This window comes from Meira miltonrushii (genome assembly GCF_003144205.1).
Source record: "Meira miltonrushii strain MCA 3882 unplaced genomic scaffold FA14scaffold_1, whole genome shotgun sequence".
In the NCBI taxonomy this organism is placed as follows: Eukaryota; Fungi; Basidiomycota; class Exobasidiomycetes; order Exobasidiales; family Brachybasidiaceae; genus Meira; species Meira miltonrushii.
Genome location: NW_020289943.1, coordinates 3,416,449 through 3,438,473, shown reverse-complemented (window position 1 = coordinate 3,438,473; position 22,025 = coordinate 3,416,449). Strand labels below are relative to the sequence as shown.

Here is a 22,025-nt window from a genome sequence, read left to right as displayed (position 1 = left end):
GAAATCGATTGAGCAACAAGTACGACATCTTGTTTGAACACAGATGTGAATCGCATGCATTCATTCAATCAAAACGCAAAATCGCGATCATCTCACTTCGCTTGCTTCTCTAATCCGATTGATGTCCTCTCGCAATCATGAGTCCTCGCAGCACTAGAGGTAGACCACCACTACCTCCCCCACGTCCAGATCACTACAATACCACACAACCCTCAAATGACTTTGAGCAAAGATCTCCTCCTCCAATACAATCTTATTATCGTCATCAACAGCAAAGCTCACAGCCTATCTCCTACGAAGGATATCGCACATATGATTCGGTAAATTCGGGGCATTATACTACACAATCAGATCTTCATCAGAGAAACTTTAGCTCGTCCACAGGGCGTGGATCTGTTTCAAATCGAAATGCAAATCTTCCTTTGCGCTCATCGAATGAAGACGATATCTATGGGGGCGTTCAAGCCATGCCACCACAGCAGCACTCAGCCGGACACGATAGCGCATCAATGTATGCACCTATGCAATCAATCGACCAAAATACCTTTCCAGACGATTACCAGGAAACTCTGGCTCCAGCAACGCACAATCCTGAGCATTGGGCTGCTTCTTCCGATATGAACAGCTACACTCGTGATTGGGGAGATAGACCGGTCTCTTCCACTTCAAACATCATTGCACTCTACGCCAGCTCCGATAATAACGAAAATTCGTACGGCACGATTGCATCGGCAGCAGATAGCTATGTGCAAACGGGAGATCATTCAAGCTCATCTGGAGGAGGCGGGTACGATGCAGGTCAGCCACACTATTCGTCCACATCCGAATCGTACATCGTGACACCGACCAGTGCAGAGCAACAATTCCATGCTCGACGTCCGCTGCCGCAGGTACCACGGAATCGTCATGTATCTCAGCAAAGCGAAGATCAGTCACTGTACTCTGGTGAGCCTGTCAATGAGCGCTATAGAACACCATTGCCTCCTCCACCGCTTCCCAGAAACCCAAACTCGAGTCAAAGTGTTGCTGAGATGGAGGAGGATGCGTTGAAATTCTATTCAAGTCAGAATGTTCAAACTTCTTGTACAAACACACCATCGATCGGAGAGCATTCAAGTACAATGGAAAGCAACGGCCAACAACCACATACGCCGCCTACCTGGAGTCCAACCACGGCATTTCGTCCTACTGCTCCCTCGCGTAAAGGGACGCCGACAATCAACGATTCCGCTCAACACGTCAATTTGGCATCGCCTCCTGATCCTACGCCTGTACAGGGCTTACCTCCAAGATATGATGATGTGGCCAACAATACTTTGAATCGTAGCAAATCAATCGTCGGGAAGACCATTATCGCGCCAGGTCTGAACAATCAGCTTACTCAATCGTCACTGCCGCCGAGAGATGGCCAGCGAGACATGGCATACAGTACAATGCAAAATGGGACCAGAGCTAGAGAAAAAAGTGAATGGGAATTGCAATTTGCTGACTTACTCTCACCTGGTTTCATGCCAGATGACACCCCAAGTCCAAATCAAGAAGATCCAGACTTATCTTTGTTGTCTAATATGGCATTGCTATTGCGCGATGCTATTCCACGTGGAATACAAGTCAAGGGAAGCGTCAGTTACCCGCATAGCTTCACAGGAAAGGATGTGGTTTCTACTATCGAAGCAATCATTCCCAAGGAGAAGCTAGATTGGGCAGCGCAAGGAATGATATCTGCGACATACACAGCTACAGATGATCGACAAATTGCGCTATCTATTGCAAAGTCGTTGAAAAAAGAGCTATTCTTTCACGAAGTCGATTGGGGTTCGAGCGAACTGGAAGATGGGGTGGAAGAGGTGTACATGTTCTTGGAGGATAGCATGGGGGAACATGTACAAAAGGCAAATGATTTCGATGTCGAACTATCCCGTGCCTCCTTTGGGGGTAATCAGCTTCACAGGGGACAAATGACGCGGGCAAATGATCTCGTCGACCTACCGACGGGGGTATTCACCCCATTGACATCTTGCTACAGTGCTTTATGTCGTGATCCTAACGCACCACCAAATAAAGCTTGCTATAGCTACAGCTGTCCGAGATCACAACAAAGCAAACAAGTTGCAAACGACGTACGAACATCTATTGCAGAAGATCCAAGCGCAGCAAAAGGGGCGAAATCAGTACCGGGAGCTTCGCATAATGCAATTGCATGGTCCGATACTGTATCAGCAGACATGCTCAAGACGTTATCAAAGGGTGAGATCAAAAGACAGAATGCAATTCTCGAACTTATTCAAAAAGAGGAAGAGTTCTTGAATGATCTGGAATTGCTCGAAAATTTGTTCTTGAACCGTTTGTTGCGATCTCCAGCGGTGACTGACCAGCAAAGCAGTTTGCACGATGAAAAACAACGACTGGATTTCGTTCAAGAAGTGTTCTCGAATCATATTGAATTGACAAATGTGATTCGCGCTCTGGTTGAAAAACTTCATATTCGACAAAGGGAAGATGGACCGGTTGTGCGTCACATTGGAGATATCTACCTAGATGCAGCCCTTGAATGGGGAACAGCATTTGAAAGAAATATGACCAGTTTCCCTATGGCCAAACATCGCCTTCAACGCGAATCAAGCCGCATTCCACTTTTGGCTACGTTCTTAGAGGAATGCAGAAGAGATCCAGCTTGTCATAAATTGCCTATGGATCACTTCCTTCAACGTGCAACGACTCGATTGCCACGTTACAATTTGCACTTCAAATCGATTGTGAAGGATACTGATGACAAGAATGCTGATAAGCAAAGTTTAACACAAGCGGTAGAATTGGTCGATGAGCAGTGTAAATCGATTCAAAAAGGGGTCGCTGCTGCCGAAACCAAGGTCAAAATTCGAGAATATGCTTATAATTTATCAACGAAGCGCATGAAGGTTGCTATTCATATGGATTTGCTCAATCCTGAAAGGCAATTGGTACATCAAGGCCGTGTTTATCGAAAGCCTGACTTCACAGACTTTGAATGGCAAGATCTGTTGGCCGTCCTATTTGACAATTACTTTGTCATCACCAAGACCAAGAAGCGAGAAGAAGGAGAAAGAATTGTGTCGCGATTCGTATTGGAGAAGAGACCGATTGCAGTGGAAATGATCCAGATCGCGGGTTCTGCGGAAGCGCCTGTCTCGCGCTCGCTTGGATTGAGCAATTTCCATCTACGAACCGATCGAGAGAATCGAGATTTATTCCCATTAACTATTACTCATTTAGCAGGAAAAACGGAACCTCTCACTTTTTATGCTGCCAACAAAGCCGAGAGAGATGAATGGAGAGCCAAGATTGAAGAAGCGATCGGACTGCGCCTAGCAGTGCAAGAGGCGAATAAATTGTTCGAAATCTGGCCAATTTCTTCTGACCTCTTTGCCTTACCTCCGATCAATAGTCTGGATCCAGAAAAGCCACCCCCTGGTGTCAGTGCTGCTGATTTCCACGGAAATGTGACATGTGCAGTACCATTCAGGACGAGAGATGGTCGTAGGTTGATCGCTATCGGTTGCGCTGATGGTGTTTGGATAGGATTGCGTAATGACGCCAAATCATTGCGAAAGGTTTTGCATCTCAAATTGGTGATGCAATGTGCTGTTTTGGAGGAATTTGGCATATTTGTAGTTTTGGCGGATAAGGTCTTGATTTCGTACAGTTTGGATGCTCTCGTACCAAGTGCAAATTCACCTAACATCTCTAGACCACCGCAAAAGTTAAGCGGCAATCGAGATGTGATGTTCTTTGCTGTGGGAAAAGTCAAAGAACGTACGCTTTTGGTTTATATGAAGAAGAAGCCTAACGAAAGTGTGTTTAGAGCATTGGAGCCAGTTAATACGACCGGTAAGGGCGATCACACGAAAGGAGGATCAGGCGGAGGAGGCTTGTTCGGCAAATTTGGAAAAGACTCAAAATCCTCGGACTGGTTCCGTGAATACAAGACGTTCTTTATTCCTTCCGAAGCCTATTCGATGCAATTTTTACGATCCAAATTATGCATCGTATGTGCACGTGGTTTTGAGATCATTGATTTGGATCATTTGATCCCAGGCACAATTCCGGACTTTTCTACAACTCGAGATGATCCGAGGGTGTATACTTTGAACAGGCGAATTGAAGCGGTGAAGCCATTAGGGATGTTCAAAAATCGAGAAGGAGAATTCATTTTGTGTTATGATGGATTTGCTTGCTTTGTCGATCGCCACGGTTCGCCAATCAAGTTAGATCAAATTATCGAATGGGAAGGAAGTCCACATTCAACGGCATTCAAAGAACCGTTTTTGTTGGCATTTGATGCGCGATTTATTGAAGTTCGTGACAGCGTTTCGGGTCAATTGGTTCAACTGATACGCACAAATGAGTTACGCAATGTTACATTTAGCAGCAGTACAGTGTCAGATGAAGAAGATGCAGTTATCCTTGTTCAAAGGATTCGATCCAGTCAAAGACGAGCATATGACTTCCAACAAGTATTTGAATTGATTGGAACGATGAATTATCAACATCATTTTAGAGGTACAGCACCACAACAATTGCAAAGCGTACCCAATAGCGCAACTTCAGACGTCTTTACGAACAACGATGGAACGTACAACAGCATCAATTCGCCTGAATCTCCTTATTTTGCCAGCAATGTCTCAAGTAGTGGTACGGTTTCAAGCACAATTTCACCAACATTACATCGTCAAGGAACGACTGCCACAACTTTGACTTCTCGTTCAAATGGCGGTGGCTCACGTCGATGGTTCTAGGAATTTCATATACGATCTCTTACCTTTTTTCAGGAGTTCACTTTTTCACACTGTATAATACCACATACCCCTTCCAAGTTTAAGATTGAATATAATTTGAAGCAATATTGTATTGTCTAAAAACGTTTGCTACAAATTATGCATTTGAAGTTATCACAAGGGTATCGCTTATTTCAACGTATTCAGTTGAACCTTTATGCATAGGCATATGTTCCACCTTTCTCCAAAGCACGTTGGTATGCTGGTCTGGCATGAACAGTCTCGACCCATTTCTTGATCGTTTCAGGAACTTCTATACGACCAGCAGAGGCAGCTTCGAGCGGAAAAAGCATTTGATAATCTGCCGAAGTTGGATTACCATCTTTATCACCTCCTGCAAACCAAGCGAATTCACCATTTGGAGATTGTTTCTTGAGACCTTCGGTGATATATTCAACATGATTTTTCAATTGTGGATCTAACATTTTTGTTGTTAATGCTGAAAAGATTGAAGATACCAAAGGTCTGATCAAGAAGGGAGCTTGGCCAGGGACGAGGCTGAAGATGAGCTTGTTGACCATCAATGGCATAAGGGAGCCTGTCAGAAGAGGGAAGGGGTAAAATTAGTATATATGCATGTATTCGCATGTATGAGGCTGTATTCTTACCTTCAGCATAGTGACTCCATTGAGTGTTGGCTAACCAATTTTGCTCATTTGGTTCAGCACGACCTTTACCGTAAGTGCGAATGATGTATTCTACGATTGCACCAGATTCAGCAACGGTAACATCTCCATCTGTGATCACTGGACTTTTTCCTAATGGATGAACTTTGCGTAAAGAAGGAGGAGCTTGTTTGGTTGGTAAACGTTCATAATGTTCAATGGTATATGGAACCTCTAACTCTTCCAAAAGCCATAAAATACGTTGAGAACGTGAATTATTTAAGTGATGAACTACGACTGTCATTTTGTTTGATTCTTTTTGGTAAAAGAAGATGGTGGCTATGATATGAGTGATGTTCGGATTGTTTCCTTCCTCCACGTTTCTCTTGCCGGCCGGTCATATGGTGGCCCGAAGTCCGTGCTCACTTCAAACACCGTTTAAACTATGTTTTGTCGGCACAGCTAAAGTGCCACAATTGCTGCATCAAACATTGTCATTGATTAAAGTTTTTCATAGGCTATGAATATGAAAAAGCTCTCGCGCTTCACACTCAAACAGACACATCACGTGCAATAATATTTTCCAAAAATTTTGGATTTTAATAAAATCAAGGCTTTAGTGAGAAGATTATGGAGAAGAAGGATTGAATTGGGACAATTACCATCTTTTGTCTTGATACACATCATTCATAGCAATATTCACAAACATGGGAAGAAGAGCAAAGAACAAGCAGCCTCCTCCAGCACCATTGTTGGAGAAAAGAGAAGCAAAGCCAAGTGCTTCTGCAGCTCTCAAAAAAGGCAAACGTAAAGCTGATGATGATGAAATTAATACAAGCATCGTTAAACCGGCTAGCAAGGCAAAGAAAGCAAAAGAAGATAAGAAGGAACAAGAACGAAATGCTCTCTTTGATGATGAAGAAGAGGACGGTGTGGATGAATTTGATGTTGAGGCAGACGATGATGACGAGGATGATGGTTTCCCTGGTCTAGATGGAGATGATGATGACGAAGAGGAAGAAGACGATGAAGACTTGGAGGAAGGGCTGGATGAGGAAGATGATGAAGAAGACGAGGAGGAAGATGACGCAGAGGACGAAGAGGAAGGCGGTGTTGACGAAGATGCTGTCAATGAAGCAATAGCTGCATTCGCTCCAGCAAACGGAGGCAAAATGACAGAGAGACAGAAGAAAAAGGCACTAGCTGAAGCGGAGAGACTAGAAGAGTTGCTCAAGTCTCAAGGATACGATATGCACGGCGAAGATGAGGAAGACGAGGATGAAGTAGAGCTCGAAGAAGATGAAGAAGGAGATGAGGAGGAAATCGATGAAGATGATTTGGACGGCGAAGAGGACGAAGATGAAGAAGATATGAGCGATGCAGGTGATCTAGTTCTACCTACACTTGATGATGGCCAAGGCGATGCTGGGCCATCTACTTCAGCAGACTTACAATCTATCCAAATGCGAATTCAAGAAATCGTAAACGTCTTATCAAACTTCAAAAGATACGCTACAGAGGACGGACCTAGTCGAAGCGAATACACCGAACAACTACTTCGCGATATTTGCAATTATTATGGCTACAACCGTTTCTTGGCAGAGAAATTCTTCGAATTGTTCTCCCCTACCGAAGCTCTTGCATTCTTTGAAGCAAATGAGACACCTCGTCCTGTCACCATTCGTGCAAACACTTTGCGAACCCGAAGGAGAGATTTAGCACAAGCATTGATCAACAGAGGTGTAAATCTTGAACCTATCCCTGGTAAATGGACTAAAGTCGGTCTACAAGTATTTGAAAGTGGTGTACCTATTGGAGCAACACCAGAATATCTTTCTGGTCATTATATGCTTCAAGCTGCTAGCAGTTTCTTACCCGTCATTGCCCTCTCACCTCAACCTCATGAACGTGTACTTGATATGGCAAGTGCACCTGGTGGAAAAAGTACATATCTATCCGCATTGATGCAGAATACGGGTGTTGTATTTGCCAATGATAGCAATAAAGCAAGAACAAAGAGTTTAACGGCAAATATTCATCGATTAGGATGTACAAATGTGGTCGTCTGCAACTACGATGCACGTCAGTTCCCAAAAGTGATCGGTGGCTTCGATCGCGTGTTGCTTGATTCACCTTGCAGTGGTTCTGGAGTGGTAAGCAAAGATGCAAGCGTCAAGACGAACAAATCCGACAGAGATCTTCAACTTTTGACACATTTGCAAAAGCAATTGATCTTGTGCGCAATTGATTCAATCAATCCAAGATCAAAGACTGGCGGATACTTGGTGTACAGTACTTGTTCCGTCTTGGTAGAGGAGAACGAACAAGTTGTTCAGTATGCATTGGAAAAGCGAAAGAATGTCAAAATCGTACCTTCAGGTATCGATTTCGGACGTGAAGGCTTTAAGCGTTTCCGTGGAAAAACATTCGATGACCGTATGCATTTGACCAAACGTATTTTCCCGCATGTTCATAATATGGACGGTTTCTTCTTTTGCAAATTGAAAGTTGAAGCTCCTTCCAGTGTCAAAACAAACGGAAAGGCTGAAATTACATCTGCTATCGCAAATGGTGAAATTGATGCTGATACTTCAGCCCTTTCAGCCGCAGACGGATTGGCAGATGTTACTTTTGATGCAGAAGAAGACGCAGATCTCATTGCTAAATCACTCAATCGAAAACAAGCAAAGAACAAGGCAAAGAAGCGTAACGGTACATCAGCTTAATCACGTAGTTCTTTTCATTTATCCTATCTCACGCCGCATCATGTGTATTTCATTCTCACTTGTGTTCAATGTTATCAGACAGTATCTTGTAGCCATTTGACTCGTGTTTGTGCAATTTAGCAAAAATAAGATGAATGAAATTATTCTGAAAAAAAAGTGCTATACAAATGATGATATTATAAAGTCAAAACTAATTCTCCGAAACTTCATCAGAAAACGTTTCCGGTGGGGTTGATGCTTCTCCCAATAATTCACCACTATAACTTCCATTTGAGGAATAGCCTGCCGTAGGCGTTAAAGCTTCCTTGCTTCCATTGTCGCTTGTACCGCCGCTGCTCTTTCCTCCCACAACTAATTTTCTTGGTGGTGCTTTGACAGTATCCGAAATTGGTGCTCCTCCAACACCTCCAGCTCCAAACATTGCATTCAATGTCATCTTGTCACGTTTCCCGCGTATTCTCTCCGTTTCCATATAACCTCCAGTCTTTCTCAAAGCTTTTCCATCAACAAAAGTGGTCAACTCAGATTGGAATTCATCTTCTTGTGTTTTCCTTTGATGATTCTCCTTTAATCGTTGCTTTTCCGCCGCTTCCAATGCTTTCAACCGTTTCTCGTGATCGGGTCTTTGCGACTTCACCTCCATCATAACGGTCGACAGGCCTTCATGACCTTCTTCAGGTGGTGGGGGAATGTATGTACGTAAGGATATATTAGACAATGCATTTTCGCTGTTTGCACCACTTCCCAAAAGGTTGAATTTGTTTGCACCACGCAATTTAACAACTTCTTGAATGTTATGAAAGACGTCTTGCAAATTTGCATGGTCTTCTTTGAGATCGGCAATCAATCCTTCTTGGTGGTTTAGGAACTCTTGTTCATCAACAATGTTTTGCAATTCCATTTCCCAAGTCTTTTTCCAACTAGGCTTAACCAAATCAACGTATTTCGACAATTCTTCTAATCCACGTGTAGCACGATCGATATCCTCTGAAAGCTTTTTCATAGCATGTGGCTTCGGCTTCACTCCACGTTGGATCACGTCTGATTTCAGATCATCGACCAAGTCAAGCAAATCTTCGACCAGCGTCAGAACTTCTTGAGAATTACTGTCTAGTCTTGCTTTTCCAGTGATGATAAAGTTCCTTTCTGTTGGTACTTCCATTGCGGCAATAGTCCTGACCCGTTTTGCCTGTTCACGCAATGTACCAAGCAAGCCGCCAACGTCTGATTTGAAATCATCTTGAATTTGTGCCATGACTGCCAATTGTCTTCGTACATTCAGCACTTCATCGTATTGCTTCTTCAATTGATCACCGGCCATTTGCCAAGCAACAGATTTGGGCCTGTTGATGACTGGTGGAGTAGATTTATCAGTTGGAGAAACGGGTGTAGATCCTTCCAGATCCTTGCTCTTATCCTCAACCTCTTTGTCCTCTTGCTCTTCTTCCCCTTCAGGCTGCTCACGTCCGAAAAACATCGTTGCACGTTTGTACTGTGCGACTCTCGCTCCTGCTTTGGCAAATTGTGCATCACTAATACGAGGAGCCATTGAAATTTGTGGGGAGAGACCATCGTGAGGGTGTGCAGATATTCTACGGCTCCATTCACGATCACGATCTTGCATTGCAGTCTTGAGATCACGCAATTCACGCGTGATACTGCCAAGTGTGAGATCGAGGTGTTGTTTTACTTGATCCAGCGGTTCTATGTTGAGCGTCAAAACTGTTCCGTCTGTCAATTCGGAAAGGTCTTCGAGCTCATACGTGACTCCGCTATGAGCATCTTTGACATATATCGTTGGAAAGTCTTCTTTTCCAGGCGAGTAAGAGAACTTGTCCATGAATAACATACGCAACTTGCCAGTGCTTAGACCTTTAAATGGCGCTGTTGGATCCAAATCGACATTGACCTTCTTCGTTTGTCGACCAAGTTGCAAGAACAAAGCCATACTATTGGCTTGTTTAGCATTCCAAGATGATGCCGTTGGAGTCCTAGATCCACTCACATTTCGATGATTGGCTGTCTTGACCCCATGTGCAGCATCAAGCCTTGCCTGCTCTTGGAGAGAGGGAAGTGGAGGAACAGGAGGAATCTTGGTCGGTGAGCTTGGGTGACGCTCCGAGACATTATCCAGCTCGATAGGTTCTTTTTGAGGGCTTTGTGCATCAACAAAAGGCAATGACTCTGTCGAGCTATTAGATTGATCCTTCAACATTGGCAGAGGAGGAGCCAAAGAATGTTGGTTAATCTTTGGACTATGACGAGGAGATGTGCGGGATCCTTTCTTGCGAGAAGGCGTATCATTATTTTCTGTAATCGTTTCTGATGCAAGTGCACTCCTTTCTCTATGTGGACCTTTTGTAGGTGTGTCTGCTGTTTGCAATTCAGATGATGATCTCGTCATTCCAGTTCGCTTCACAGACCCTCTTGAAGGTGTATTGACTGTCACACGCTCAGCAACTGGACTTGACATTGCACTCCCTGGTCCCGAAAGACCATACGAGCTCATTCCAAGACCCTGATTGAGACCGACGCCCATCTTGTTGAATGTATAAGCACTGAACCTCTTGCTCGCCCTTCTCTCCAGGGCATCTCGACTTTTCAATGCTCGAACACTTGGATCTGCAGCATCCCCAATCTCGTTCAATGCAGTACGAGAATCATCAAGATTATGACTTGTATCGCCGTTCAAGGAACCCAATGTTTGTGATCGAGATATGTTGCTTTGTGTATTGTCAGCTACCAATCCTAAAGCAGCCTCTGTTGAATCTTTTTCGGTGTACAGATTAGATGTAGCGACAGATAAGGGTGATCGAACGCTGCTGGCATCTGTGTTGTCTGTTCTGCTTTCTCCAGTCTCTCTTTTACTTCGTCTGTGTGGAGGTCGAACTTGATCAGATTGACGTGAGGAGGATGCACTGGTGGGTCTTTGTATCGATGATGCTGCCTCTTCTGTGATTGGCGGTGCATTGATAGGTCGCTTTCCAGTTATACTCTTTCGAACGTCGTCACCAAACACTGAAGCTCCTGCACCTGTCGAGCTTCTTCCCATACCATCCCTTGGCATAACATCACCTCCGTTCGCGCCTGACAATCTGCTACTTTCTGGAATCGCAGAAGTGATAGTACTGCTATCGACGATCGCTCCACGTTCAGTCTTCGTCTTGCTTGACCTTGCAGATGCACGCCTTTGCATGACCAACTGTTTGTATTCAGCTTGTTTGCTCTTCAAGCCTTGCAGCAAGCCGATAATGATCTCTCTGATTCTTGGTAAGTGTATCTCCAAAGTTTGCGGAGAAGCGTCTTCGGATAAGCACCTCTCCAAACAATCTCGTAGATCATCGGGTACAGAAGTCAAATCGCTCATGTCAATCCCATAGCTTCCAAAAGCCACATTGGCAACATTGAAATCGTTTCCTAATCTCACGTAAATATCTGATACTTGTGATTCTGTGCGTTGACCCAAAGACCATTTTGTCAATGCTTCAAGTAACATCTTTGTGGCCACTAAAAGTCTTGTAACTGAACTTTCCATATGTGAAGAACTATAACGAGTTTGTTGCATGTCTCCGTTTTGTGATGATGCATTCATTTCTTGTTGTATTTGTCTATTTGCCATCATTTGACCTGTATGTGCATTACTTAGCTGTGCTCTTGCTAATCGTTCTCTTTCCCTTTCTCTAGCTCTATGTTCTTCAGGTAATAAGCCAGATGGCATCCGCATTCCTTGAGGCGGAGATTGAGAGATGGAAGAATTGCTTGTTCCAGCAATTAGTTGTGGTGGTCCTATGTTACGTCGAATATGATTGGCAGAAGAATTTGGTGATTGAGGAACGTTTGACATATACATTCCGGACTCCTCTGCTGATGTATCGCCTATGGAACCTGTTGATGCTCCTGACTGGGTCAAAGCGGAAGCCCTTTGTCTCTCCTTATCCCTGCGTAAAACTGTCGATAATCCTGGCAACATGATTGACACACACTCCCTACTGTTGTCAAATGATGGATTGCCCTTTCGATATGTTTCACACACAAGGATGATGGTCCTCTTGATGTATCTTCAATTAGTAGCATTTCATTTCATGCAGGCCAAAGCTTAGCGTCATTGCTTCCTTTTCTTTGGAGTGGCCTCTGCTCAAGTTCCCACTTTTTGGCCTATAGGCATACACACTCATTTACACGTGTGGTTGAAAATATGATTGTCCCCTTCTAGAATACGCGTATGGTATCCTGTAAAGTGTTATTTGAATGACAACCATCACCTCTTGGTGGTGACATGTTTGGATTGCGGTGGGATGTCAAGTATATACATAACAGAACCGCCAATCTCCGGCAAAGTAATATTGGAAACTTCTCGAGGCGAAATTGAAGTGGAATTGTTTGCCGATCAATGTCCTTTAGCATGTAAGAATTTCATTGCGTTGGCTTTGGAAGGATATTACGATAATCAAATATGGCATAGATTCGTTTCTGATTTTATCATTCAATCTGGCGACCCGACAGGGACCGGAGTTGCAGGTGAATCATTCTATGGTCAAGATTTCGCAGATGAATTTCATCAAAGGTTACGATTCAATCGGAGAGGATTGCTGGGCATGGCTAATGGAGGCGAGAGGAATACGAATGGAAGTCAATTCTTTCTTACATTGGGAAACACGCCAGAACTTCAAGGTAAGCATACGATGTTCGGAAGGATACACAACAATACCATATACAATCTCATTGCCCTTGCAGATAGCGTAGGAGAAGTAGGCGAGGATGATAAACCGCTTTATCCACCAAAATTGAAAACAGTTCGGGTAATGGAGAATCCATTCGAAGGTCAAATACAATTGCGCATTACCAGGGAAGAAAAGCAAGCCGCAAAGAAGAACAAAAAGGAAGCAGAAGCTAGAAAGCTTGAGCGTTCTTCACAGGGAACAAAGAAGAAGAAGAATACAGCATTATTGAGCTTTGGAGCTGATGAAGATGGAGAAGATGGAGAGGAGATGGTATTCAAGGGCCCAAAAAGCAGTCACGACCTGCTCAAAGATGACAAACGTCTAAGACGAGGTGATGATTCAAAGGGCAAGGGAAAGCGTAGCAGCGCGGAGGATGATACCATTCCGGCATCAATGACAAAACGTAGGGACCTGGTCAGCCCCGATAGAGATCATGAGTCTGAAAGAGCAAATGAAGCTATTTCATTATCAAACTTGCGTGAAGACCATGCGTCTAAGAGACAGAAAAATAATGCCGAAGATCAGATTGCTTCACTGGAGGCGTCCATTCGTGGAGACTATGTAAAGAAAGAGGTGGATGAAGGAGCAGAAAGATCAGAAAAGAAGGCAAAGGGAAAAGGCAAATCTTTATTGGACGAGTATAAAGCAAAATACAAAAAGGGCAAATCATCCGGCTCAAGCAAAAAGGATGAAGAGACAATAGAGAGATTACGAAAGTTTCAAAATCGTATGCGAAGTGAGCAAAACGGTAAATTCAAGGCAGGAATACCTAAGCCGGAACCGGAGGAGGAGATACCGGAGGATATGCGAGAGTACGGCGGCGAAGATGGCGAAGATGACAAGCAGGGGTGGCGGGATCATCGTTTTGATTTTGGCGGTAAAGCAGTCTTGGAAGATCAACATGAGGGTGAAGAATACATCACACTTGATCCGCGAGATTCTTCCTCCTTCAGCGCTCTCAAGCTAGGCTTTGGTGGTCAAGACGGTCATCAGAGAGCGCGAGAAGAACAAGCAAGAAGTGGTAGACGAGGTAGGGATTGGGTAGATGAAAGAGGAGGAGACAAGCGACACAATCTTAATGGCCAGCACAAGTCATATGATCGAGGCAATCATTCGAGACATGATGATCAACCTCGTCCTCGAAATCTTGACAAGTGGTAAAAGATCTTTCCGCACACATTCAGACTATTGCATTTGTATTCTATATGACATTCTATCGATAAAGTCTATCGAAGGCCCAAATTTGTTGTAACATTACATGATTATTGAAATTGGAGATTTAGAGCAGTCTTGGGTATTTTTGCGTTTACTCTATCCTAGCACTTTGCGAACGCCGATTCGTTGATCGTCCGTCAAGCGGTTTGGCAATTCTACTTGCCATGTGACCACTAGATCACCCTTTGTCTTACCGCCTGTTTTGGAGATTGGCATTCCTTCTCCTGCTACACGAGTTTCTCCGCCGTTGGGAATAGTTGTGCCGCCTGCTTTGGGTCTTGGCATTGGAATGTCAATCTTGCGTCCATCTAATGTTGTGATGTACTTTTTCGAGCCTGGTGTTCCAGCTTTAGGTGGATCGAGAGCATCAAGAAGTGGAATCTGTAAGTTTGTAAACAGATCATTGTCCACACGTTTGAATGTTTCGTGTGGCTTTTCATCAATCACAAATACGACATCCTGTGACTTTCCTGGCGAGACTTCATTTCCTGCTCCTGCAAAGCGAACTTTCGTGCCTTTCTTCCAACCAGGCTTAACGTCGATTGTAAGAACTTTTTCGTCCTTTTCTCCATTCAAGAATCGCTTACCGACCTTGAGCTTCTTTGTTGTGCCCTTATAGAGATCTTCTAGAGAGACTTGCAAAGGCTTTTCGATATCCTTAATCTCAACCTCGCTTTCAGAGCGTCCACCAGGATGGCCATGGCCACCACTGCCAAAGTCGAAACCGCCCATTCCGCCTGGCATACCTCCCATGCCTCCCATTCCACCGTGCATACCTCCCATTCCGCCCATTCCACCGGGCATTCCTCCCATGCCACCCATACTTGGGCCGCCACGACGAGATCGGGAGCCACCTCCTCCCATACCATCGTCCATTCCATCGAACATAGAAGAGAAGCCTCCAGCTCCACCGCCTCCTCCCATTGCGCCAAAGATATGTGCAAAGATGTCGTTTGGATCTGATGGACGGAATCCTCCACCGCCGCCCATACCACCAGGACTTGTTGTGAACGTGAAGCCTCCACCGGGGAATCCACCGCCTGGGAAGCCACCAGCGCCAGGACCGGCACCACCACCACCTGCGGCACCCTTTAGTCCTTCTTCACCATATTGGTCGTATACAGCCCGCTTGTTCTTGTCAGAGAGCACTTCAAATGCTTCTCCCACTTCTTTGAATTTCTTGTTTGCAGCATCTTGATTGTCTTTGTTACGATCAGGATGCCATTTTAGAGCTGCTTTCTTGTATGCTTTTTTGATATCATCATCAGTTGCTTCTTTCGATATTCCTAGGATCTTGTAATAATCTGCACCCATATTGAAGCAAATCTATCTCAATGTCTAGGTGTGAAATATGCTTTCGTGGATCTTCTTGAGGATATGATCGTTGTTCTGACGGGAAGATGATCTTTCTAAATCTTGTAAGATGTATAAAGTTGGAAGAAGAATGGGCATGAATGTATGCACCATTGTATGGCGTGCATATATATTGTTACAGTGCTTAACTCCTGTTTAAACCTTCTTTGCCCTGAACTCAGTGGAGGTTTCGAGAAGCATCTGGCATTTTCGTTATGTAAGCGGGGCTTTAATCTTCTCTAACACGCTAAGATATTATATTCATAATAAAATGTGGTATATATACCGACCCGTTCTTCCGGCTTACACAGCAGCGCATCAGTCGTCTAGTGGTTTAGGATTCTAGTCTTCCACTACCAGCGCGATTTACGCGTTTGTGGGACTTCTAACTGGTGACGAGGGTTCGAATCCCTCCTGATGCAGACTTTTTTTTGCTCCGGCAATCATTTTCTGTTGCAGATTCCTGACAACTTCTTTTTGGCGACATCATCCAGGAAAACATTTAAGTGGACATGCTATACTACATTGATTAAAATGATGACTACTAATGTACAATTGTATATTGTTCTATTCTCCCTTATATCTTTGTGCTTCGAAATTACGCCATAGTTTTCGTGCAACGATTCTTTCCGCCTCATCTGACATCATGTCGAACAAAAGATCCCTCTGCCATGTTGCTAGGATTCCGCAAAGAGCAAAGATACCTCTTTCCAGCTCCAACCGTGTTTCACCGATCCCGATCCCATCAATTGATGTTAAAGCTTTAACATATGACATGATGATCGGTAGGGTATGTAAGCTGAATCCTCGTGCTAGATTTGATTGTCTAGAGGTGATCGCAGAACATAGTCGGGTATATTCACGAGCCTGAACAATCTTCTTTTCTCCAGGTGCATTCGAAGTTGGACTTTTCTGAAAATGAGAAATAATTCTTCCCATCAGAAGGCTGATTTGCGGCAAGATAGGTGCAAGGATGTCGGATCGAAGTTTGACAAAAGTGAGTAAAGTTGCAACAATGGAAGAAAACACTTTTGGGTTCTGTTCTTCATTTTCGAATGAACGAGTAAATATTGCCAAAAGAGAACTAACTTGGCGTGTACGAAAGAGGATGGTCTTGCCTTCTGCTATTGCCTCAAGCTTTTGTACGACCGAAACACTCGAAAGGTCATCCACACAGACCAATCTTGCCAATACTATATCCAATGCACCTTGAGCGATCGACAAAGAACCTTCTGGACCGTTGCATAGAAGTAAAGGCAAGGAAGCAGGAATATCTTCTTCGATTTGCACTTTATCCAATTGCTCTTTGTATTCTTCCAGTGTGACTTGTCGAACATTCTGGACAAAGGTAGGAGCGTATAGCACATTTGCTGCTTGTGTACCTTCGATGGCGGATAGATGGTCAAACTTTCCCACCATGTTGCTTAAAGATGATCCTAGCTTTTCTGTGGCATTAGTTGAGATCGCATCGTTGCTTTTTGCGTGCGAAGTTGACGTATTCTTGGCCGGTTCAATAAGCTTCAGCCAGCGTGGTAATTCTAAATTTGCTGAATTCACAAGAATCGATGTAGCCAGAGAGCAATCGGGATACTTGTCCATTATTGTTCTTGCTGATTTGGACAGCTTCTCTAGGAGCTTGTCATCTGCACATCTCTCAAGAACAAGCAAGTAAGCTGAAAAGACGATATCCAACGCCACGTATGCTGCTTCGTTAATTTGGCTTGTCGTTCGTATTTCACCAATTGGCTCAATCTTGTTGAAGTTTACCTTGCCGTTGGAAAAGAAGTCTTGCACCCAAGTAGAAAATGACAATGATTGTCCCTTTAGCATGTCGCGATTGCACCTCTCCAAAACAGCAATGAGCAACTGGATTTGAAGTGGAGCATAAGCGGATATCTGACCAACTGGGAGAAGGTAGGTGGACTGAGATGATTCTATTTCCTCCAATGTTTCTAACCATTCCAGAGGGGCTTCCAACGTTGTTGGTGCTGCAAGTCTGCTCACGATGCATTCGATGGCGAACACGGCTGAAGTGGCTCTTTCTGGAAGCTTTTGATCGAGTGACCTTTTCACAATTGGTAGAATCAGATCCCGGTAAAGAATGCCTAATTTCAAAGCGGTCGACTTTTTCGCTGGCTGGGGAATAGCAATGAATGAGATGACAAGGCCTGAAAAGTGTAATGCGACGCCAAGGTGCGGTGCTGAGTCTTGCGGTTTGGAGACAATATCAGACAATACCCTTGTAATCTTGTCAAGTATTGCAAGTCCTTGTTCAATGCTGACAAAATTTTGCATTGAAGGTCCGATGAATGCATTCCAGCATTCAGAGTCGAATAGTGTCCCTTGCAAGATTAGCTCCTCTGTCTCTTTGGATGTGCGTTTTGCAGAAAATGCCTCCTCGAAGCTGCCAATGAGAACCAAGTCTATCAGATGATCCAAGGCGCGTGTGCGGGAGAAGGAGTTCAAGATGGATTTGAGTAAATCGCGGCTGGAAGTTGAGGGTGCTGCAAGTGCTATAGACGAGAACATCCTCTTCCATGAGGCAATGTCGATAATACTTTCGTCTATCTGTTGAATGAAGCGAATGCTATCGAACGCATTTTGAATCCTTTCACTAGGCTCAATTCTGGACAAGATATGTTCCAGTGTTCGCACCAATAGCTCTTTCGCCTCATCGCTATCAATGGGATGAAGATTCTTCTCGTTGATGATCTTGAGTAGCGACCCCAGAGTGCTAGCTTGAAGATGTACCCCTTCTATAGCAAGCCCTAAGAAGTGCGAAGCCATAGAATTCCAAATTTCCGATCGCTCCTTTGCTTGCTCTACCAACGTGGCGTTGCTTTTGATGTGCAGACATCTTTGCTGCAAAAACACGATCGTAGCCTGATCAGCATCGGGTATACTTCTAAGCTGTTTGACTAGAATATCATAATCAATCTTGGTTCGAGAATTGGGTGAGAAGGACTCAAATGAAAGTCGACATAGATGGCTTCGAAGATGCAGGCCGGTTCCATTGGGCAGACTGAATGCTTTTGTGAGCGCTGCACAAAAAGATGATAGAAAAGCTTCTTCTAGTAAAATCTGCTTGGACTTCTTCGTGTTCGAAAAGCCAGTCCAAGCACGAATAAGTAGGGAGAGCGGAACTGCCAAGTCATCACAATTGCCTGTATTTGCATGTTTGCCTACCACATCAAACCAAGCTGTGAACGCATGCACCAATACTTCGATTGTCAAGACGTTGTTATCACTGATTAAAGGGATGCTCTTGCTCGCAGATCGAAGGAGAGAATGAATGTGCTGTTCATCTTTGACTTGATTAACCGCCTTTCCAAGTGCATACAGGAATGCAACGATCGGGTACCTTCCCGCAGACTGGTTCGTTGTCTCTTTCGCCAGATAGCTCAGAACCTCGAGCAGTAGACTCCATATGCTGACCGATTCAAATGCCTTTAAGTCCTTAGAATTTCTCGCTTCTCTGTTGAGCGTATCTAGAAGCCATTCAGCCAATAGCTGCTCTTTTCGCGGAACAGGTACAGTATCATCCCTCCAAGCTGCCTCTGCAATTGCAATCTTTTTGCTTATAGATTCTTGTCCACCTTTCAAAGTCTTTACAAGTTGTTCCGAAGTTGTAATGTCCACATCTTTCAAGGTTAAAGCCTTGCCTTGAATCTCGCCATCATTGTCTTCTCTTTTGCTCTTCTTGCTTTGTTCTTTGTTCGCTGCACCAACGTCTGAACTTCTTTTTCGAACAGCTGTCGGCATGATCGCCGCTCTATTGTGTTGATGATGATCGTCTGACCTTAATATCATAATATTCTTGTTCTTATTTCCACCAAAAAATCCAAAATTTTAGCGCGTAAGATTTCACGTGCAGGCGCTCAAAGCAAGATGTTCAGCTCATTGTCATCATAATCTTCTTCTCTCTGCTTCTCATCATCATATCACAAAGTCAGACATCATGTCATTCATCACAAGATCAATAGCACGTCTACCCTTACGTAGCACCTTGGGTTCTTCCAGACTTTGCTCTACATTGAGCCATTCTTCGTCAATTCCAGTACGATCAACTCTAAATGCACAAAAAGATGCACAGAGGACTACATCAACTTCCATCGTTTCACAAGCACAACAAGAACGCGGAATGAAAGTACGATCAGCAGTAAAGAGATTCTGTGAAGGCTGCTCGGTAGTAAGAAGAAAAGGTCGCCTTTATGTGATTTGCAGCAAAGATCCTAAACATAAACAGGTGAGTGAAGAGGTTCTCTCCTCGAAAGAAAAGTGTCTGACATCCCCTCTTGCGCCCTCTTCCACAGAGACAAGGATAAAGACGCACAACTTTCAGCAATATTCGATGTAGACAAGTGTATTTTATACAGAATGATGATAGGCTAGTACTATACATTGTGAACGAGACATTAAGTGAACAAGCTAACGATGCGATCTTGAACTTCTTGTTCGGAAAATCGAATGTGCTTTTGAGGATTTTTGCTAAAATCTCCCATTTTATGTTTGGCAACAAAACGGGAATACATTGGAATGACCATTCTGACGACATCGGTTCGCAGGCGTTCTTTTAATTGTTCATCTTCTCTTGCAATCGGGAAAGCACGATGTAAACGTTCCAAATCATCTAAACCATCGTAAAATTTGGCAAATCGATCCTTCACTGCTGCTTTTTCGCTATTTCCACCCATTCCCGCAAGCTTTGGTCCGGAAGGCTTGCTTGTCAAACCAGGCGTATCTTCCATCAACGGACCAATAACTGGATTCCATGCTTCCAGGTAGGAAGAATAAGCAGAACGTAATGCTCCATCTGTTAGCTCGATACCTGTCGGTCCTAAACAATCTGCTACGCCACTCGAACGACCGTTGTAGATGAGCTCTCTTTTGATATGCGAGATATTATTGAGCAAAAAGATGCATGCTGTAGACTGTTGTCGAATCGCACGACTTCTTGCTTCGAGTGCGTTGAGCAAGGCGGCTAAAACATCTGCCAAATACTGTGACAAAATAGATTGTGTCTCACTATCGATTCCAAGTGATAATACCGGAGCACGATCCGATCCCATCATCCACATTCCTGCTCCCAAAGAAGTGAGCAGAGGTGCTACAACATCGGCATATTCACATAATTGTCGCATAAAGTTCAAACTTGAATATGTGATCTCGTTGATTGTTGTACTAGGAATTTCACCTTCCCGTTGCATTGGCATTGCATTGATTCCTGCAATATAAGTAGGAAAGATTTCCAATGCACTTCCTCTTGCCGCAACCAGGCTTTCGCTCAATGCATGTAAGGCTGTCTGTTCTGAATGCGGATTGCTTGATTCCTGTTGACGTGCACAATTTGCAACGACGACATTCTCCCATCTTTGTGATGCATTTGAGAGTGCTCCTATTAGATCGAAAGCGAAGAAGGTGTGCTGCGTAGAAGAGCTCCTCCGAATTTCGTTCTGTAGTGTGCTAAGTGTAGATGCAAATGATCGAAGAGGTGCACGTAAAAGCCGGGAAAAGGTTGAGTGTATTGTTGTTTGAGATGAAGGTGGATTGAGAGATTGCATCAACTCTTCCAAGATGGAATATTCATTCTCCGTCAGATCGAGTGCAGCATTGATCCAATTTGATAGACCTGCATTTCCACGCGAATATCCTGTGTCATCTTCATCGTTTTGCCAAGCTGCTGTCATGCCAGCCCTACCCGCAGTACTGCTCAATCTCTCTTGTGAGTAAGTGACCACTTGTTGCGCCAAGGGTGATAGTGATGCTTCAACGTATCGTCCACGTATCTCAGAGTATGCTACAAGAGCGGATGAGAAAGGGGCATGATGTGTTTGCGGATGCGTTGGCAGTGATTTCAAGAATGAGAAAAGCGGAATGATTGCGTCCATTGTTGCGGTCGACAGACGAGGTAGAGCCATACCTCTCGGCACATATTCTGCTACATCAATTCCATGCATATCTGATTCAGCGGTAACCCAATCTCTTATCATATCTGTCACATTTCGACTTCCCAATTCGATCAAATCGTTCATCTTCAACATGACTTTCTGTTGAGATTGTAGGTCTGACCTTGCAAGGTAATCCAGTCCTTGCTTCACCCTTGCGATCGTATCCAAATATGGTTGGGGATCACGCACCGAGGGTCCTTGACGTAATAGCGGCTCTTCATCCTGTAAGACATCATAATGGCCCAATGTCTTGTTCAAGCTACGCAATACATTATCCACATTTTCTTGGATTCGTATTAGTGTTTGTGTACTTCTATGGATCGGTAACATTGTACTTTCAAGTTTGATCAACCTTCTATCAAATCCTGAAAGGATAGATGTCATTCTGTTTGTTAATGTACCTAATTTTCTTTGATTTTGTGCCAAAAGTTCCACTTCTGCCAATGCTTGTTCCGTTTCATTGTGTAGATTTGCCGATGCTGGTGTTGAGGAAGTGCCTATTGCACCGGAATGAGGATTTGATAGTGATAATGGTGCGATGACCATCTTTGCAACATATGCACCAAGCCAAAGATGTTGATCAGAAGATACCCACAATGATTGCAATCCACTCACAAACTAGCAACGGTGGTCAAGGCGCTAA

General features: G+C 44.0%; 9 protein-coding genes and 1 non-coding gene across 10 annotated transcripts; 5 read left to right on the top strand and 5 right to left on the bottom strand.

Moving 5' to 3' along the window:
• Positions 1–1,538: 1,538 nt before the first annotated feature.
• Positions 1,539–4,514, top strand: FA14DRAFT_105054 (uncharacterized protein; the record flags this gene model as incomplete). The annotated part of the gene is made up of 1 exon (XM_025495727.1): positions 1,539–4,514. A coding segment is annotated over one exon (2,976 nt), but the record flags the coding sequence as incomplete, so codon positions are not given.
• Positions 4,515–4,934: 420 nt separating this feature from the next.
• On the bottom strand, positions 4,935–5,734 carry FA14DRAFT_187989 (thioredoxin-like protein). Its single transcript, XM_025501633.1, has 2 exons — positions 5,423–5,734; positions 4,935–5,352 (listed from the first exon to the last, which is right to left on the bottom strand). Exons 1-2 carry the CDS (start codon positions 5,721–5,723, stop codon positions 4,970–4,972), a joined length of 684 nt encoding a protein of 227 aa, XP_025358243.1. The 5' UTR covers positions 5,724–5,734; the 3' UTR covers positions 4,935–4,969.
• A 180-nt stretch (positions 5,735–5,914) lies between these two features.
• FA14DRAFT_20983 (NOL1/NOP2/sun family putative RNA met) lies at positions 5,915–8,254 on the top strand. The gene is made up of 2 exons (XM_025502002.1): positions 5,915–6,428; positions 6,678–8,254. Exons 1-2 carry the CDS (start codon positions 6,127–6,129, stop codon positions 8,143–8,145), a joined length of 1,770 nt encoding a protein of 589 aa, XP_025358242.1. The 5' UTR covers positions 5,915–6,126; the 3' UTR covers positions 8,146–8,254.
• An 81-nt stretch (positions 8,255–8,335) lies between these two features.
• Positions 8,336–11,710, bottom strand: FA14DRAFT_119499 (AIP3-domain-containing protein; the record flags this gene model as incomplete). The annotated part of the gene is made up of 4 exons (XM_025496353.1): positions 8,336–9,488; positions 9,621–10,164; positions 10,663–10,767; positions 11,014–11,710. The coding sequence occupies 4 exons, from the start codon at positions 11,708–11,710 to the stop codon at positions 8,336–8,338; spliced, it is 2,499 nt and encodes an 832-aa protein (XP_025358241.1).
• Positions 11,711–12,419: 709 nt separating this feature from the next.
• FA14DRAFT_159744 (cyclophilin-like protein) lies at positions 12,420–14,153 on the top strand. The gene has a single exon (XM_025498363.1). It carries the CDS (start codon positions 12,441–12,443, stop codon positions 14,025–14,027), a length of 1,587 nt encoding a protein of 528 aa, XP_025358240.1. The 5' UTR covers positions 12,420–12,440; the 3' UTR covers positions 14,028–14,153.
• Positions 14,076–15,467, bottom strand: FA14DRAFT_159743 (DnaJ-domain-containing protein). The gene has a single exon (XM_025498362.1). The coding sequence runs from the start codon at positions 15,393–15,395 to the stop codon at positions 14,178–14,180; it is 1,218 nt and encodes a 405-aa protein (XP_025358239.1). The 5' UTR covers positions 15,396–15,467; the 3' UTR covers positions 14,076–14,177.
• Positions 15,468–15,749: 282 nt separating this feature from the next.
• Positions 15,750–15,856, top strand: FA14DRAFT_t8. Its single transcript has one exon. It is a non-coding gene; the product is annotated as a tRNA-Gly (tRNA).
• Positions 15,857–15,950: 94 nt separating this feature from the next.
• On the bottom strand, positions 15,951–19,211 carry FA14DRAFT_159742 (uncharacterized protein). Its single transcript, XM_025498361.1, has one exon. It carries the CDS (start codon positions 19,194–19,196, stop codon positions 16,002–16,004), a length of 3,195 nt encoding a protein of 1,064 aa, XP_025358238.1. The 5' UTR covers positions 19,197–19,211; the 3' UTR covers positions 15,951–16,001.
• A 358-nt stretch (positions 19,212–19,569) lies between these two features.
• FA14DRAFT_130981 (uncharacterized protein) lies at positions 19,570–19,750 on the top strand (the record flags this gene model as incomplete). Its single annotated transcript, XM_025496923.1, has 1 exon — positions 19,570–19,750. A coding segment is annotated over exon 1 (174 nt), but the record flags the coding sequence as incomplete, so codon positions are not given.
• Positions 19,751–19,784: 34 nt separating this feature from the next.
• Positions 19,785–22,013, bottom strand: FA14DRAFT_187982 (uncharacterized protein). The gene has a single exon (XM_025501632.1). The coding sequence runs from the start codon at positions 21,926–21,928 to the stop codon at positions 19,850–19,852; it is 2,079 nt and encodes a 692-aa protein (XP_025358236.1). The 5' UTR covers positions 21,929–22,013; the 3' UTR covers positions 19,785–19,849.
• Positions 22,014–22,025: the final 12 nt, after the last annotated feature.

What these genes read in the sequence shown, in the direction of transcription:
- FA14DRAFT_187989 (XM_025501633.1), bottom strand. Translation starts at nt 5,723, where the DNA reads ATGACAGTCGTAGTTCATCACTTAAATAATTCACGTTCTCAACGTATT. An exon ending in ATGGAGTCACTATGCTGAAG is followed by an intron (nt 5,353 to 5,422) that starts GTAAGAATACAG and finishes CTCTTCTGACAG; the next exon opens with GCTCCCTTATGCCATTGATG.
- FA14DRAFT_20983 (XM_025502002.1), top strand. Translation starts at nt 6,127, where the DNA reads ATGGGAAGAAGAGCAAAGAACAAGCAGCCTCCTCCAGCACCATTGTTG. An exon ending in CTAGATGGAGATGATGATGA is followed by an intron (nt 6,429 to 6,677) that starts CGAAGAGGAAGA and finishes CGATATGCACGG; the next exon opens with CGAAGATGAGGAAGACGAGG.
- FA14DRAFT_159744 (XM_025498363.1), top strand. Translation starts at nt 12,441, where the DNA reads ATGTCAAGTATATACATAACAGAACCGCCAATCTCCGGCAAAGTAATA.
- FA14DRAFT_159743 (XM_025498362.1), bottom strand. Translation starts at nt 15,395, where the DNA reads ATGGGTGCAGATTATTACAAGATCCTAGGAATATCGAAAGAAGCAACT.
- FA14DRAFT_159742 (XM_025498361.1), bottom strand. Translation starts at nt 19,196, where the DNA reads ATGCCGACAGCTGTTCGAAAAAGAAGTTCAGACGTTGGTGCAGCGAAC.
- FA14DRAFT_187982 (XM_025501632.1), bottom strand. Translation starts at nt 21,928, where the DNA reads ATGGTCATCGCACCATTATCACTATCAAATCCTCATTCCGGTGCAATA.